This window comes from Lutjanus erythropterus, chromosome 14, assembly GCF_056507025.1.
Source record: "Lutjanus erythropterus isolate fLutEry1 chromosome 14, fLutEry1.hap2, whole genome shotgun sequence".
NCBI lineage: Eukaryota > Metazoa > Chordata > Actinopteri > Lutjaniformes > Lutjanidae > Lutjanus > Lutjanus erythropterus.
In genome coordinates this window covers 34,764,275-34,782,642 of record NC_139330.1, presented here as the reverse complement: position 1 = coordinate 34,782,642, position 18,368 = coordinate 34,764,275, and the positions used below count along the sequence as shown (strand labels likewise).

General features: G+C 39.2%; 1 protein-coding gene across 2 annotated transcripts in view; it reads right to left on the bottom strand.

Moving 5' to 3' along the window:
• The window catches only part of LOC146315886 (heterogeneous nuclear ribonucleoprotein L-like), a 57,786-nt gene extending 48,986 nt beyond the window's left edge, over positions 1-8,800 (bottom strand). The window contains exons 1-2 of one of the 2 annotated variants that reach the window (XM_084735429.1): positions 8,371-8,800; positions 3,738-3,764 (exon numbers count right to left, since the gene is read on the bottom strand). In XM_084735429.1, coding sequence (XP_084591555.1) covers positions 3,738-3,764; positions 8,371-8,598 — 255 coding nt within the window. In that variant the 5' untranslated portion in view covers positions 8,599-8,800. The remainder of the gene's footprint in view (positions 1-3,737; positions 3,765-8,370) is intronic. The other variant, XM_084735430.1, reaches the window with a different exon arrangement.
• Between the last annotated feature and the right edge of the window lie 9,568 nt (positions 8,801-18,368).

Genomic DNA, 18,368 nt, shown 5'->3' with positions numbered 1-18,368 from the left:
GTTGAGTAAATTATACATACAGATACTGCTAATAAAAGAAGAGCTGCAATAATTAGTTGATTAATTGATTATTCAATCAAAAAAAATAGTAGTTAACTATTTTGATAATGGATCAATTGTTACATTCATTTTTCAAGCAAAAATGTGACAAATTTGCTGTTTCCAGATTCTTAAATGTAAGAATCTGCTGCTTTTCTTTGTCATTTTTTGTTGGTTGGACAAATGAAGAAAAAGTCATGTTATGTGAATTCCTTGGGCACTGTGACTTTGAATGTTTGCACTCATTGTTGTTGCACTGAACAAAAGATGAAAAAAAAAAACCAGTGACGGCAAAACTGACAAGTTACTATAGAGAGACACATGTGACCTCTCGCTTCAGGTCTCAGTCTTTCACAGCTAGAATTGCAACAGAAATGTTGTTACACCACCACAGCTTTGAGCGTCAAAGAATCTAAAAGCGGTGCTGTGGTCGCCTTGCTAGATGATATCACACTTCCTGGTTTAACTTCTCTGCCACATGCCCACACACACACATTTTTTGACCAGAAACCTCTGTGTTGGGACTGCTGTGTACAAATGCAGATGAGCTTGATGTGAACCCAGCTGCTGCTTCTTCAAAGTGGCGGTGTGTCGACCACCATGTACTGTAGCTAATACACTGACCAGTACCTCCTGCAACTGCACTTCAGAAAAATAACTATTAAACAAGCTAGGGCTGCACGATTCATTGCAAAAGAAAAAAAATTGCAAAATGGTACAATATACAGTACAGTATCCAAATGGCAGAACAAAGACCAAATCATAATTTTTTGAAAAAGGAAAAATGTGTGAGAAAACAGCATCATAATGGAGTACTGCAGTGATGACCTGACCTAAAAATCCTGTTTTCCAGGTAATAGAAAACATGTTTGTTTGGTACAGATCTCCATAAATATCATCTTCAATAATATTTTTACCAGATCATGCAGCCCTAAAACCAACTGTAACCTTTAATATGTTGAGAATATAGACAAGTCGAAATGTTTTAGAGACAGTTTAGAGACTGGAAGCTGAAGCACTGGAGGAGTTCATGTGTCGTTTAAGCGCTGAAAGTAGTCCTGGGTGATATAGCTACAAAACCTATCACGATAATGAAGTTTATCGGTTGATATCGATAAATATTGATCATGTACAGGTGGGTTGTGGCATATCGTGCACTCTAGGCATTATTTTCATAGTCAATTAATTATTTTCTCAAGTCATCAGTTAATAGTAGTTTGTTTTAAAATGTCAGAAAATGGTGATGATGTCCTCAAATGTCTTGTTTTGTCCACAACTCAGTGATATTCAGTTTATTGTCAGAGACGAGTGAAGAAACCAGAAAATATTCACATTTAAGAAGCTGAAATCAGAGAATTTTGACTTTTTCTTAAAGCAAAAAAAAAAAATCAAATTGATTAATCAGTTACCATAATAGTTGCCAATTAATTTAACAATTGATTAATTGTTGCAGCTATGGTGAGAAAATCAGTAAAAATCACAATATTTCTGACCAAATACCTAGACATTGAGACAATATTGCAGGGATAACTTTGACAAAATATTAACCCAATGAGATTCTATGATAAATAATCATCAGAAATGTGGATGTAATGAAGTGGGTAAGTGCCATATCACAATAGAACAATATCCAGAATCTATCATGATATCTAGTCTCATATAATACTGATGTATTGCCCAGCCCTGGCTGAAAGGATGTGCAGTATCAGCTGAAGTGTGAACTGAGAGCAGTTGATCTGTCATTAATCACTGCAATGAGCTGAAGTCTCAGTTGAAATAAAAACGCTGAAAACATGGTTAGAACATATAAACATACTTGAAGAGTAGATAAGATCAGAGTAGATAAAATCAGCCGAAATGTCAAGAGATTAGCTAGTTGAAATAGCACCTAAACAGAAAGAGATGAATGCAAATGAAATCCACATCCCTGCTGAGACAAATGGGCAGACCCATATGACATACTGTTGAGTAAAGATATGTAATAAGACTGGAGTTACAGTCATTTTCCTTATTTAAAATATCAGTATGATTTTCATTTATGGAACCGAAACATGGTTGGTTTCACTTTGGTGCTCTTCGCTGATACTCATCCATCACATGACAAAACCTTATATTTCAACAAAACATAATAGATGCAGCTGCATCTCTATAGACTCTTAACTATGATACTGTAATAAGGAGATGTGGGAGTCAATACATAAGTGCGTGTCTATTGCAAGCATTTATGACCTATAGAAGGGTGAGCAAAAGTACTTCAGTAGCAAAAGTTGAGGTGAACTGCATTTAGTCATCTGATAAATACAGAGACAGTGCATTAATTTTACACACACATAAAATCTCACATGACAAACAATTGTGGCAAAAATGTTTTAGCTTCTAAATTCACAAACTATGTCATCAGACTTCTCTGCTTTCTCTGTTACTTCCACATTGAATGATACCTGGGACTTTAAAATGATAGATACACACTGATACAAAGTGGTGATAAAGATCTATTTGGATTAAATCATTACTGAATTGATCAAATTACCTTCTGAAGGATTTGGACAAATCTGCCAACAATTTAAGAAATAAGAAAAAACTGCTACATTAACAATGTTGAAAAATTAATTATCTGTCACCCTGTTACATAACAATGTTCTTATATAAATAGTTCTTATATAAACTTTCCTCATATCCTTACCTCTTACATAAACTTGTATTTAAAAACTTGATGTGTTTTTTGTATTGTATGGGTTTTTTTGTATTTCCCCTAGTCTGTGGCGCTATTAATCCACTAGACTGTCTTGGTGTGAGTTGCAGAGTTCTGTATATATATTGGCTGTAGGGATGTCTGCCTTCTCTCAAGTATAATGGAACTAGACCGCACTCAACTTGTGGTGCTCAAGGCACCAAAGACATACATATGAAAAATTCAAAACCAGTTCCGCTTTCCAAAAAATCATGACCTGGTTACTCAAAATAATCCACAGACCTTGTTGTGAGCAGTTTCATATAGGAACTACTTTCATGGCATAGCATCTACCGGAACTACTTTCTTTTCTACTAGAAAGAAAGTAGTTCTTACATGAAACTGCTCATAACAAGGTCTGTGGATTATCTTGAGTAACCAGGTCATGATTTTTGGAAAGAGGAAGTGGTTTTGAATTTTTCAAATGTATTTTTGGTGCTTGGAGCACCACACACCGAGGGCCATTTAGTCCAGGGGCCATAGCAGTCCATTATATTAGAGAGAAGGCAGAAATCTGTACAGCCGAAATCTACAAAACTCTGCACCTCACACCAAAAAAATCTAGATGGATAAATAGAGCTACAAACCAGGGGAAAAATATGCTACAATTCTATGTGACAACATGTGCTGTACGTTAACTAATGAGAGATGGTGAAAGAAGTAGTTGGTAAACACAGTTCAGCTCTTGTTTTTTAGCTGCATCATTGTGCACAAAGCAATCCAGCAGCATGGCAGGCGGTAAACTGAGTCTCTGTATCACCACAAACTACAAAGATAATCGTGATGGGAGTACAGAGAGGTCAGCTACGCTGCACACTCCACAGTGTGCTGGGATTTTATACCGCAACTATGAGCAAGAGGACGCACACTTTCACTTTCTCTCACTGTGTGGAAATCTGATGGTTTCACATCAAAGATGAAGAAGAAAGGCTCAGAAATATGAGTTTTAATGGTAAACCATACTCATGTAAGCTGAAATAGGAGTGGCACTGACCTGAAAAGAAGGAATGAACTGTTAAATCTTTGCATTGCCAAATCTGATTCAACTGACAAAATTCTGAGTGGAGACAATTCACAGCACAGCAGCATGATCTGTCTGACTGGAGTGAGTTTCTGCCTGGGTCATACACAGATTTTACAGGAAACCAAGGATGTAGGCAACCGGGGGGAGGGTGTCTGAAAACCCAATTTACCGGTTTGTCTGAGTGGCTTTACAATACAAGTTGGGTCTTTCTTGATCAACAGGAATTGATTGCTATTGTAATTACAAACTACTAAAAGGGGAGAGTGGCTGGGGTTGGGTCAGGTGTGATTTCACAGGCTGGGCTCCCCTCACAATACAAAATAAGGTTTCATTCACACACATTCATAATTCATGAAAAAATGATTTACTCTGGGGCTGGGTGATTAATTGAATTTCAATTTAAAGTACAATTTAGGCTGCCCACAATCATTAAAACAGGACAATTGAAATAATATGATTATTGTGCAGCATGCTGTGGTTGCGTGTTACATTTGGTCTTGTGTTGTAAATGCAGTACAGCCTGCCTTTCCAGCCAATTTCGGTTTCAGCTCATGTTGACTGAATTTGAAACAACTGAAGAAGATGACAGAAAGGCAGCCTTTAGTCGAAAATAAAGGTAAAACTAAGCCAGCACAGTGGGACAGGAAGCTGCTGAGTTACATGTTCACACCACTGTTTGTGTTGAATTAAGAACTTATTCCACATATTTGTCAGCCGTATTAAGCAGAGGAAGGGAGGCAAGCCTTCAAATCCTTTAAATTAACATCCTTCACATATGAAGTTGAACTTGGAAACTATGAATTATGAGTTTGAGTTATGACCCTTTGAGTTGCTGTAGCTGGTCAGTGTGGAGTGTGTGGTTTTGCTTCTGCAGAGCACATGAAAAATATGCAATAAGCTTTGAGCACACGTCGTTTTATGTTAAGCAGATGAAGTAAAATGGGCCTGCTTGTTATATAAAAATATATTAATAATATTACCACGATCGGGATTCTAATTTACTTTGTAACTCGAACTCAAATCGTGAAAAGAAGAATCACAATACTGACATTCTCAGATACTATAATGTGTGGGTGTGAGAAAATATATTTATATATATATTTTAATATACAGTATTTTTTCAAAGTGTTTAATATTATCAATTAATAAATACATCATACTTCACACTTCATGAATTCTGTATTGTAGCCACAAATCTCATACTGTCCTTTCAAAAGCCTGCCACAGACATCCAAGACTTGCTCTTCTTCTGTTGTACTTTTGACAGAGAAGGTGTTTACTGCCCTCACTGACTGATTTAAGTGCCATTTCCAGCAGAACTCTTGAGACCTGCATTATTAAAACACATTTAACGTTACTGGCAGTAACCAAAGGTGTCACAAAATCAAGCAAGGTCCTATTTCAAACAAATCTGTAACATGGTCTTTTCCTTGTGTGTTCATTTTGACACATTTCACTAATCAAAACAAACACCAAACTTGCACGAATGCAAGAGGGTGCGAGAGGCTCGCAGATTTTTTGTAGCGATTTGCAGCAACAGTTATTTGTGAAACATGACACTGCATGTGCAACTTGTGTGTAGGCTCACACATGCTCACAAATCTAGTGAAACAGGCCCCATGACTGTAATCAGACTGAAAACAGTTCTTTCAAACAGAGGCTCTCATTTAGGCTGATTGGACCCATGAGTGTCTGCCTGTAAGAGCAGGAATCACCAGAAGCTCCACAATATGATATTATCACAATACTTAAAGTTCCAGTGTGTAAGATTTCAGGGAATTTATTGGCAGGATATGGCAGAAAATGAATATTCATAAGTGTGTCAAGAACTGTAGTGTTTTCGCTACCTTATCTTGCGTTACCATAGCAGCCTGTTCAGTCTGTTCTTCTCACTTGATTTCTATTGCAGCACTGTGGGACTGTCACGCAGACAAACTAACCAACATGGTCTTAAAAACCAACCAGTCCCACTGACCGCGATCTTTGCTGACCAGAAAATGTTGCCAAGCCAAAGTTGACAGTTGAACCCCTCCATGACAGGTAGAGGTTTGTTTGCTAGCCATAATGCTAACAAAAAAGAAACATGCTGCCTTGATCATCTGTGCCATCCTGTATGCCCAAACTTCCAAAAAATAAATATATGAACTCTCAGGTGTTAGGGAAGATGTGGACTGTACGGCTTGTTCGTTTTCCAGAGTATAGGAGGTAGGCTAGCTACATTCTACTTTCTGTATTTTCTGTTCCAATGACGCATTGTGTCACCACTGGTCGCCCAGCTTAGTCTGTCCATGTGTTGTGAAACTTAACACCTTTGAGTTGGAGAAAAATTTTGCAGCCCTCTGCAGCCTAAGGCTTGGTACACACTTTACAATCTTTCTGACTCGATTTTTAAGCTGCACGACTTAAGAATTGGACTGAATTTGTGGGTTTGCCGTGCAGTCAGTCTGACTCTCCGGATGCATACTGTAGATCTAAACCTGCCATTGGTTGCTTGGTTTTGGGTGGCATCGCAGCATCAACAATCTACATTTTCCAGTCCCTGGAAAACAACAACAACCCCCAAGCTGCAACCTACATGCTTACAATGGGAAATTAGTGCCTGGGACTACTGAAACAAATGTAAACAAGCTAACAGCTCTTACCTGTTCACTGGCAGTGATTTAGTCATTTTTATGCTCAGGTTTGCTATTTTAAAGCAGCACCATTGCTGCATTCTTGATTCCCCACAGATAGAGCCTTTTTTCTCATTTCACCTTTGTGAAGTGGCAAACATAGCATCTGAAATTGCCATGGTAACATGGCAGGGATGGAAGATATGGACTGTAAAACAGAGCTAGCTTACCTCCAATTGTGTCTGCAAAATGGAAAAGCCACACTGCCCACGTCTTCCTAGCCACTTGCGAGTCCATATACAGATGATCAGGGCAGCACGTCTGCCTTGTTAGCGCTACGGCTAGCAAACAAACTTCTACCTGCCTCTGAGCTTTCAAACAAATCTTGGAAATTGTCAATGGTAGAGCTGTATGATATGGTTAGTTATATTGTTTTGACTGAAATTACAATTGCAATATGCAATACAATTAGTGGAAAATATATTTGCATCACAATTTTGATTATCATTGGGAAAAAAATGATGATGTGTGATATTTGGTCTAAACCAAACAAACTTGTTTTCTTTCATCTGGAGAACAAGACTTTTAAGCCAGGACATCTCTGCAGCACTGCAGTACTTCATTATAACAGTGTTGTGTCACACATTTTTCCTTTTTCCATTTTTCCTTGCAGGGTACTGTGATTGGATACTGCACTGTGATTTTGATAATACTATGATTATTGGTGCAGCCCTAGTCAACAGGAAGAAGAACAGTTAGCAAAGGCAGGGGGGCTGTTTTATTTTACATTTTACACACACAGTGTCAGTGTGAGCACTCAGGCTGGTGATGATCTGACCGTACAGTGTGAGCACATAAATCATGAGCTTTGGCTTTCCATTGCAAGCGTCTGACTCAAACAGTAGGAGCTGGAATTAAACAACATTTATAAACTCATACAGTGTCTGCCCAGCTTGGAGATCAACATTATCTACTCACCCTCATGCTGATTGAAGGTCAGGTTTAGTTTTTTTAGTTCACACAGCACTGCTGGAGTGTCACAGGAAAACAGTGTAGTAGGATCTCCCAAACAATGGAAGTGAATGGTGTTTTCAAATGTAAAAAAGACAACAACAGCAAAAAAAAAAGTCTCCATGCTGCTCATTTGGTGTAATCCAAGTAAGTACTATATCTTCACTTTAGATCCTTATCTTGAAGCCATGTTCACATGCGCATGCACACTATCTGAACTGGATTTGTGTGGCATGATGGTGTGTGGGCAAGCAAACAACATGTCTGGGCTTTAGGAGACTTGAATTCCATCAGATGAGCAACATGGAGGCATTTCATGCTTTGAGTTTTTTTTTCAGTTTGAAAACTTATTTGTGAGATTCTGCAACACTGTTTTCCTGTGAAACTCCAGCAGTGTTTTATGGACTAAAAAATGAAACTCATCCTGCAATAGGCATGAGGGTAAATAGATAATGAGTTGCATTTTTAATTTTGGGAGAGCTATCCCTTTAACAAAATCAGCATGAGTAACTTAAACCTAACAACCTAAAATAACTGAATCAAAACTTGATGTTGCAGCAAAATTTTTATAGAAGGAAAATAAAATATTCATCATTAAAAGTAGGGCAGAATACTAGGACAGCATTTCCAGTTATATTAGTGTATACATGGTCTTATATCAGATAATGGTGACATTTCTAACGTACTGATTGTTACATGTTAGTTGTTTTTCTTTTTCAGAGTGTAGCCTGATGTTCCAGCCAGCATCCTGTCTGTGTTGAGCAGTGTCAGTGCTGACATGCAGTAACCTTTACCTGAATGTGTGTGACAGACAGCTGAGAGATGCTCGCGCGCTGACTGAGTGACAGGGGCAACAATCACACGGGCGGGCGCACACGCACGCGCTCCTCAGTGATGCTGTACTGCAGGGTTAATAACGGACTTACGTTAGGTAATATTTGTGATCTCCTTACCCTCCGTCCGGCTCCGTACTGGCTGCCGCTCCACCGGGCCCGGTTGTCCACCGCCGCCTCTCCGTTACCGGGCAGCGAGCCGGAGTCCGAGTCCTCCCCCTCCTCCAGCTCCTCTTCCCCCTCCTCCCTCTCCTCCGCCTCCGGCTCCCTCTCCTCCGTCTTCAGCCGCTTTGCCGCCCTTCCGTACTCCCCGTCCTCGCGCTGCCCGGCTCCTTCTGACGTCGACATGCTCGCGGCTGCGGTGACCTGTTGGAGAGCGCGACTGTGTCTCGAGCTGCTCACGCTGACACGTCCATGTCCGCAGTGTCCCGCGGTGTCTCCTCGTGAAGCAGCCTCCGTGCGTCTGTCTGTGTGTCCCGTACGTCTGTCCTTGTCTCTCGCCTCCACTCTCAGTCCCTGTCTGTCTCTCTGTCGCTCAGACACCAGTGATTTTCTCTGTGTGGAGGTGTGAGTGGACAGGACACTTCCCGCCCCCTGCTCCCTCTGATTGGTCAGTGTGTTCCTGCACCTTGAAGATTCGGCGTGTGATTGGCCTGTGCGGATGCGTCAACAGACAGCTCTCCACAGTCTGCAGAGGAGTGCGCAGAGAGGAGCACAGAGGGGGAATGGAGGTGGGCTAGCTGCAAAACAGAAGCACAGACTTTAAAACTGCAGAGCGTAGGAAAAACAGAGGTAGTGTCAGTGTGAGCGTTTATTTGCTGCATCAGTAGAGGGATAATTCTCTCTGTCATCCATCATCTGTGGCTTCATTTCTCATAAGAAATCATTAGGCCTTACTACAGACACTAACCTTGCTGTAAGCTCTTTCAGCACTGTTCTAAGTATAATGTCCCCAAAAAAAGGTCAAGTCAAGTTTGCAAGGGACACACACCCAGTTATAAAAATTAGAAGATTTAGCCGATAGTGTGGTGATTAATACAAATTTCTGTTGGTGTATTACTCTTATGTTGTGGGGGAAAAAAATAAAGGAACAGTTCACCCCAAAATCAAAAATACATATTTTTCCTCTGCCCTGTAGTGCTGTTTATCCATCTAGATAGTTTTGATTTGAGTTGCAGAGTTTTGTAGATATATGACTGCTCTGAAATGGTTGTGATTCTGTTGGAATCTTGTACAACTTGACTCAACCAGGGGAATATCAATTCTGACTGCAACAACCAGGCTTTTTTTATTTTGCTGCTGTAAACCATCTAAGTCAACATTTGCAGCTTGATAACCTATCTGGATGACTGGGGGAGACTGCTAGTTCTGTTGCCGAAATGCACACGCATGCTTTGAATGACGCTGGCTGTAAAAGGGTCTATGTAATGGGACTAAATGGCACTCGGCTTGTGGTGCTCAAAGCACCAAATAATACATTTGAAAACTGCAAAACCAGTGTCTCCTTCCGAAAATCATGACCAGGTCATCAGATAATTCACAGACCTTGATCTCTACTGCAAAAAGAAAGTATTTCTTACATACATACAGATGCTCACAACAAGGTTTGTGAGCAAGGACGTCAGGATTTTTTAAAAGAGACATTGCTCTTGAGTTTTTCAAATGTATTTTTTTTGGCCCTTTGAGCACCACAGGACTAGTACCATCTAATTGCATTATACTGGAGAAAGGCATATCTACAGCTGATATCTCAAAAATGGGCAAGGAGGGCAGGAGAAAAATATGTATTTTTGAATCTGGGGTGAACTGCTGCTGTAAAGGGCTACAGTACTCCAACCATTTTGTACTGAATTCTCACAAATCTTGAGGGATTGCATGCATTTGCACATTTATTGCATTGTGTCATAACTGAAAGAAATATGTGTTTAAAGGAAAATTATTTAGCTTTTCATACTTGCTGACTGAAAGAATTGTTTTTCATTATGACATTAATTCTCCATGCCACGTCAAAAACAAGTTCCAGCACAGAAAACCAAGTGAAGATGTGTGCTGTATCTCATTGTTGTTCAGAAGAGAGCAACTTAAGTCTGACAATGTTAAATGCAAAGCACCATCATTAGTTTTCATGAGGAGGTGCAAGGGAGCTTTTTCTTTTATTGGCTGGACCACAGCAAAGCAATAGAAATATGAAAGTCTGTCCCTAATGGACTGACTGACTGACTGACTGATGTAGGTTCACTGTTGGTCAGTTGGAGTTTGCCCACTGGTTGTTGCTCTTTCAAAATGACAAGACATGTCAGTTGCATACTGTAACTCCAGACTCTATGAATATAACCACAGGCAGACTCAGAGGGGGGAGGGGGTGTGGGGTGTGCGTGTGTGTGTGTGGGGGGGTAGGCAGTGTAATTGTCCTCCTTGGTGCCTCCATGTTCAAAAAAACAGTGGACAAAACATGAAAAATTGTCTTCAGTGCCTTCAAGTGGACAAAATGTGAAAGTGTTCTCTATTGTGCCTTCTAGTGGATAAAATATTTTTTTTTAAAATGTCCTTTAGGTTAATATGTAAAAAAGTGCCTTCTAGGGCGCCTTCCAGTGGGCAAAACATAAACAAAAGTGTTTTGTAGGGATCCAGTGGATAAAATATGAAAAAGTGTCCTTTAAGGTGCTTTCCACTGGAGAAAATGTGAAAAAGTGTCCTCTAGGGTGTCCTTCTAGTGGAGAAAATGTGATGCTGTGCCATATAGGCTGCAATATAGTTGTTGTACTAGTCTAAACCAGAGACTGTAGCTGTTTCACCATAAATGCATTACAACTTTCCATGTGCTGGTGCCCTTTTTTATTTTTTTCACCCAGTTTATTGTTTTTTCACTAGTAGGATAAGGGCAAAGCAGGATGTGGTCCATGTTGCATACCCCACTGGGTCCACACACAACACATACCCATTTCAGGAAACATCAATAACCAGTCCATACATCACCAATGCATCACTGTGCAATGGCCCATTACAGCACATCACATGAGCAGAGATGGTACAGAGACAGTACAATATGTGATACTCACCATGAGGGAATGAAACTAGAAAACAACACCCACTGATAGTAAAGATGGTTACACACTGTAACAGTTGTGCACAGAGCTGAGGAGGAAAGAAAAGAGTTCTGCACAGAGAGGTGTGAGGAAGTGTGCACAGTAACAATCAGTCTGACAGAGTGAGACAGAAAATCCAGACATCAAACAGAAAAAAAGAAAGAGCTTAGAATAGTTAAATTAGTTTTCTTTCAAATCAAACTTCTGACGATATGAGTGAAAAGTATTCTTGCAACTGCATTTAAAATATTTTTTGACTCAAACGGTGTAACTATGTTATGTGATCTGCTAATTCACTAAAGACTAATTATGACTGAGACCAAAATTGCAGATGAATATTTAATATCCAGGAATTCACAGTGTCTGACTGACTATGTGCAACAATTTGCCCACAATATAGCACACTGAACATACACAATACAGCCATGTACAAGGTCTCCATCTAGTCTTGTTTAGATGGAAATGCCACATGACAAACAATCAACTGTCCAATCACAGCCTGGAGGCAGGACCATGGACAGAGTTTATCAACGCAACAGCCTTTCACAGTAAAATATGGCTGGATGTCTTGCAGGCTGGTATACACCTGTTTCCTGAGTGGTGATTTGATTTTAAAGGGACATTTCACCCCAAAATCAAAAATACACACTTTTGCTTGTACCTGTAGTGCTATTTATCATATAATATATTATTATTATATATTATTTTGGTGTGAGTTGCAGAGTGTTGGAGACATCTGCTTTCTCTCAAACATAATGGGACATGATTGCACAAGTCCTGTCTGAAAAACAATGCCTCTGCTTGCAACAAGGTGTGTGAATTATCTGGGGTAACCAGGTCATGATTTCTGGGAAGAGAAACTAGCTTTGAATTGTGATGGATAAATAGCACTACAGGCCAGAGGAAAAATATGAATTTTTGTATTTGGTGTGAACTGTCCTTTTAATCAGGCATGAAAAATTCTTGTCCTGGTGAAAATGAATTCATTCAGTTCCTTTTATCATATAAAGGAAATGTATGTAAAATGTGTAGTGTGTTTGAGTTGTTTTAAAATGAATCATGCTTGTAAAATGTCTTTGTAATTTAGCTATGTATATTTCTGGGGTACATTCCCCTCAGTTACAACAGAAAGCATATTTACACTTCCCTCTAGTGGTATCTCTCCATGCAGATCAATTTGCTTTCATTTGTCCAGGTTTAGAGGTATCTATCTGTCTGGATACTAACTCATCACCAATAATTACAAACTCACACCTGAGCTACAAATAACTTTTGAACACCACTGACTTCAAAAGGAGAAAGCCACACTGACTGCAGTCATTAGTCATAGTGTAGTCATTAGGCTTACACAGCCTAATGACCAGAGCTTGACCAATATATCAATTAGCCAATATTATTGGTGTGATATTGTCCTATCATATCTATCATATAACTATTGCTTTATTTGTATTTTTTATTTATGATAACTAAAATTACTGGTGAAAGTAAAATGTGTGAGTACCCTGGTATCATTTGGGACAGTAAAGTTGATTGTTAAATGGCTTTTAACTGGTTCGGATGAGTTTTGTTCACTGTACAGTGGAGACAGGAGCCCACAACATGGCAGCATGATTCTGTGTCTGCCAGGTTTGTATACTGAGTCACCCAAAGGGAAGCTGTCTGAGTTGGCTTTACAATACAAGTTGGGTCTTACTTGATGAAAAGGACTTGATTGCTATTGTAATTACAAAAGACTAAAGGGGCAGGGGCAGGGTCAGGTGCAATATATAAAATATATCAAGACAAAGAATAAAACTAAAAAAGAATTTTTTTCTTCTACACTGTAAAACATCCTGCCTCCATATATATCTCTGTCACAAGTGCTTGATAACCATATTAAAGGGTTATTGCAAAAAAAAAAAAATGTGTTTATGTACATTCTATATACTGCACATTGTATTCTGTAAAAGAATATCGGCTGATATTTTGATATCAGAGTGTTTTCTCTACTTCAGAATCAGCGTTTGTCCCATATCTACAATACTGGTCAGGCCCCACTACTGACTGAATATAGGGTCATTTCTTTTTGAGATTCATTCATGAATGAGTGGGACTTTGGGGAGTGAGTCAAGAGCCAATTAACAAAGGAACAAAACAAGGAAGAGGAATTGTTGATTGGATGTCTCCTGTATGAGAGAATGTCTCATGAGAGAGACGTTGATCATCTGGTCAAAAGAAAGAGAATTTGTCCAATATTTTGGTTTGTGACCCAGTGCCTGCATAATTAATGATGCTTCCATCAGCCTGGACATTGTGGCTGGAGATACAAATATTAATGTGAACACTGCTAACCAGGGTTTCTCAAAGTGTGACCCACGGACCAGTGGTGGCTCTCAGAAACATTCTGTGCAGCCCCTGAACATGACATGAAATGCATGTATTATATTTTAATCATACTCATCTACATTTTAAGCTGCAGTAGGCAGAAAGCCTAGAAAAACAGTCTGAACTCCAGGACGTGATACCAACAGAATAAACATTTTTTGTAGGAGGCTGCTTGTCCTAAGCCTGTCAGACAAGCACGCAATCACAGGAAGTGAGCACCAGCCAGCAGGCACCTGCTGTGTGTGTCAGCACTCACCAGAGAGATTGGTTCTTTCTGTTTTGTCCCTCCTGTCTCTCTTCTTTCTCCCCTCCCCTCTCACTACATTCACAAAGTCTCTTTTAAATACATTTCAGTCAGACAACTCACATTTAAGAATGTTTAATACAGCAGCAGAACGTAGAGTTTGGTGTTTCGGCCCTGACCTCATTGTTCCTCACAGATGATGTTTCCACAGAGATATTGAAGAGTGATGAACAATATTTTGGACCCCCTGTTGGAGCCTGCAGGTGGATGCTTGGTGGGGCTGAATGAACAGGCAGCGACATTGTTGCAAGGCAGCAATGGCACTGACATGCAGAGGGAGAGATGAGAGGTTTTAGCAGTTTAAATAGACCACCAGATTGGAAGGGTGTGTTTGGTTAATACTACAGAGAGTGAAGTATGTCACATGCGACACACACATATGTTGACTGCATGAACTAGCTTGCAGGCATCGCTACATTTCTGCTCCGGTCAGCAGTGAACCTGAGCAGAGAGACTAATCAGTGTACAGTAATAGTTGGCTCCTCCGTGGGTTGCTGCTGCAGACAGGTTGAGAAGCAGGAGTAAAGATAAAAACACTTTTTAATCCTAAAAGTTTGAAACATAAACTCTGACCTCTCTTCCTGACAGTAAAGGAGTCAGCATCAGAGCAAAATCAGTGTGACTGTGGTGTTTGTTTGTCCAGAAGCTCCAGTCTAGTGTTCTTTAGCTAGAGTCTCTTTAAGATTCTCTTTCTGATCATTCTGTCTTACTTTTTTGAGTTGTTTTGCAGTTTTGGCAGTGGTGGTCAATGCAGGAAAACTTTTCCTGCAGGAGTTTCTACCACTGATTCAGGCTTTTCACCAAAGGAACGTGCATTTACAGCTGCACAAGTAGAGTAGCTAATAGGAACACCCAGTCTCTGAGATGACCTGTGATTGGTCAAAGTCACCCGTCACAGGCCAGATTTCCTACAGCCTGAAAACAGAGTCATGAGGAGGTTTGGTAACCTAGTTCTCTCTCAGACCACTTTATTTACAATATCCTGAAAGGTTGTTATGGAATTATTGCTCAATGATGTCAAAAATATGTTGCCTACCCCAACTTTCATACAACACTCAACTCCGGTGTGAAACTGAGCGTCTGTCAGGTTAGGAACGACAACTTGTAGAAAGCTGCTTGTTGCATGGCAACTAGTGGCACCTCGTGAATGGTGGAGATGGAAAAAACACCATGGAAAAACAGTGTGGTTGAAGATAAAAGGAGGTTTCAGGAAGAATGGATCTCTTACTTCATGTAACCCTGGGTGACAGGTAAAGGGATCTGTCTTATGTGCAAGCAGGTGAATCTGGTGCTAAAGGAATTCAATCAATCAATCAATCATTCAAACCTTCAATCACATGCTGGCTCCCTGAATTGTCTCTCAATCATCAAAACTTTGAGAACCTCTGGCCTAACCTTTGTCTTTGAAGCACTGACAGAGTATCTGAAGATTTCACAAAGCCAATTACAGACTGCTTTACTGTGGCTTTCATTTATTGCACAAGAGAATTAAAGAATAATCAGAACCAGCCTACATGTCATGTCTAACTGAGCATCACTCAGCTGAGCAACGACGAGGCTTCATCCTGTTCTGATAATAAAAAATAAAAGGTGGGTTGAGGGAAAAAAAAGAACACATGGCTGAGTCACTTGGATCTATGATACAGAGCTATAAAGTGTGTTCTGTCTGTGTGCTGACAGTTTTAGGCCAGATTAAACTTTGACTGGATTTGCATAAAAATTACTGAAAGCTTCTAACGCAGGGGAGTAAAACTCATTTTGGGACACATACAGCCAAATTTGATCGCAAGTGGGCCAGACCAGTAAAACCATTGCATAATAACCTATAAATAACAACAACTCCATTTTGTCCAATCTTTAGAGGAAAGAAGTCCAAGTGCATTTTGAAAACATTCACAGTTATTAAACCATTAATTTACAAAGCACGTGATGAACAATCTGAGATCTTTAGAAAAATGAGTGCAATCAGTTTTCCACAGTCAGTCTGCTGTTATTTCATATATATTCATTACAATATACAGATCACAGTGGATCTACAAATGCATATATAGTATTTATGTACTGAGGAAATGAATAATAATACAGTATTTAACTTGTGGAGATATGGTAATATTTTTTAAAAGGCATTGTCAAATCGCTGTAATAAAAAGTTAGCAAAACCCATATTTGGCTCATTATTCTCTTGACTGAAATGCTGTAAAGATATTGTGTGAAAGCTGAGAAAAAACGCAAGTTGACTGGTGTGAAGCCACTCTTCAGACATAACTTTTTGTGACACTAAAAGTTGAAGTAAGGAAAAAAAAAAAAAAGGTCAGTGTTTACGTTCTAGATCACTGAACGTAATGATAATATTTGTCTCTATTTCACACGGGAAAAAAAGTGTGTGACCGCCCAGCTGAGTTGCCCATTCAGTGTAAACTGAACTTGAACCTTTCCATAATCACAATATATTGGTATTATACTGTATCGTGATATGAAACTAGATATCGTGATAGATTTTGGGTTTCACAATATGGAATAAGTCTTTTACTGTTTTTTTTAAAGGCTGTATGACAGTAAATTGATGCCATTATCTGAATTTACCAGACTGTAGCTGTTCCATTATTTGTCTTTATTACTCAGTCATTATAGTCGACCAATCAGAGGCTGTGTGGGCGTGTGTGTGAGCTCTGATCTCAAATTCATTGTGCACTTGAATAACATGAGCTGTACCTCATCCCCCTTTATATAGATCTATACTATTATGGCAACACCCCTGAAATAATGAGTTTAATAGCATAAATGTAATAAAATTGTGTGGATTCTCCTTTTTGCATTTGGGTAGTATTCAATGGTAAAATTATGTAAGATTCAGGATTCTAGGTTTATAATTATTTGTATTCCTTTAGTTTTGTCTTTGCATGAAAACACTTTAACTTGAAATGAAAAAAATCAAATACTTGTTAGGTCATACCTAGAATCACCCTAACTCACCCTGCCTCCGGTCATCTGAGCAAAAAAAACAAAACTGAGAAGTTGCTAACTGTGGAGTGGACATCTGGGTGTGCCTGTGAAAGGGTTAAATTTGAACTCCTGTGTGGTAGTGATGCATCACCACACAAAACCAACTAAAGTGGAAGTTAATGAGGAAGAAAGTTAAGCAACCTTAGCAACAGGGTTCCACCAAATCAGTTTTAAGACAGACGACTATTTTATTTTGTACTGAAGCTGATTGACAATATTTACCATAATGTTCAATATCCTCAAATATTAATGACCGCTCTGCAATTTTGTACACTTGTAATTCCATGTATTCCTGTGTTGGAGCCTTTGGATGGGCCTGTTCTGGCCCCCAGGCCTTATATTTGACACACCTTTTTTAACGGCCTCTCTACACAGGTGGAGTTTCAGTCTCGTTTTTCAGTCAAACAGCAGGTCACAGCAAGGCTCACATTCATTCATGCTGAACATGCCTAACCATGAGCCAAAGTGTATTTTTATGTTTCACATCTATTTTCTTTCTTTTTTTTTTATTGATGTAACTCCAGTGACTGTGTGCTGGACTGACTTAACACTGAGTACTGCATCTGAACAGTGTAGACACAGACTGAAGCTGCAGCCTGTCAAGACATTGTGTCTAAGATGGTGAACATGATAAACATACCTGATCTAATCAGGGTGAAGGAGAAAGTAGTCAAATAATTTACTTAAGTAAGTGCAGCATTACCTCACCATAGAAATGCTCCATTACAAGTAAAAGCCCTGCAATCAAGATTTTAATACAGTAAAAGTACAAAAATATTATTAACAAAATGTACTTTAATTACCAAAAGTAGAAGTGCTCAGTATGCAGAATGGCCCCTGTCAGTGTTTAGACTATTAATATTGTTGATCAAGGTGGAGCTTTTTAAGTTTTTAATTTAAAATCTTAATTTGAAAAGTAAGAAGTAACTACAGCTGTAAAAAAAAAAATGTATGAAATGGAAATACTGAAATAAAGTACCTTAACACTGCACTTAAGCACAGTACTACTTTTTTCACCACCGTTGTGTAATCACACAGATGTTGTGTAATTCTATATTTCAAACAAGAAATCAGTACAGTCTTCACATTGCAATCACTCCAATATAACAGCTTCTCTTCTCTTCTCTGCTCTCTCATATTAGTTTCCTCTTTTATCTCTCATGAAGTGTGCAGCATGCAGCTGTGTCAGAAAAAGTCCTGTTTGTGTGGTTGCACTCAGCAACTACTGCATCCTGTTGTGTTTTTAACATAATTCCCATCTGTGACATTACAGAGTCTCAGGCAATTTGGCCTATTTGGATCTCTGTTACTTGTGTCATGCTGTTTTGAAAACTTGCATAAAAAGGGATGATCTTGGTTAA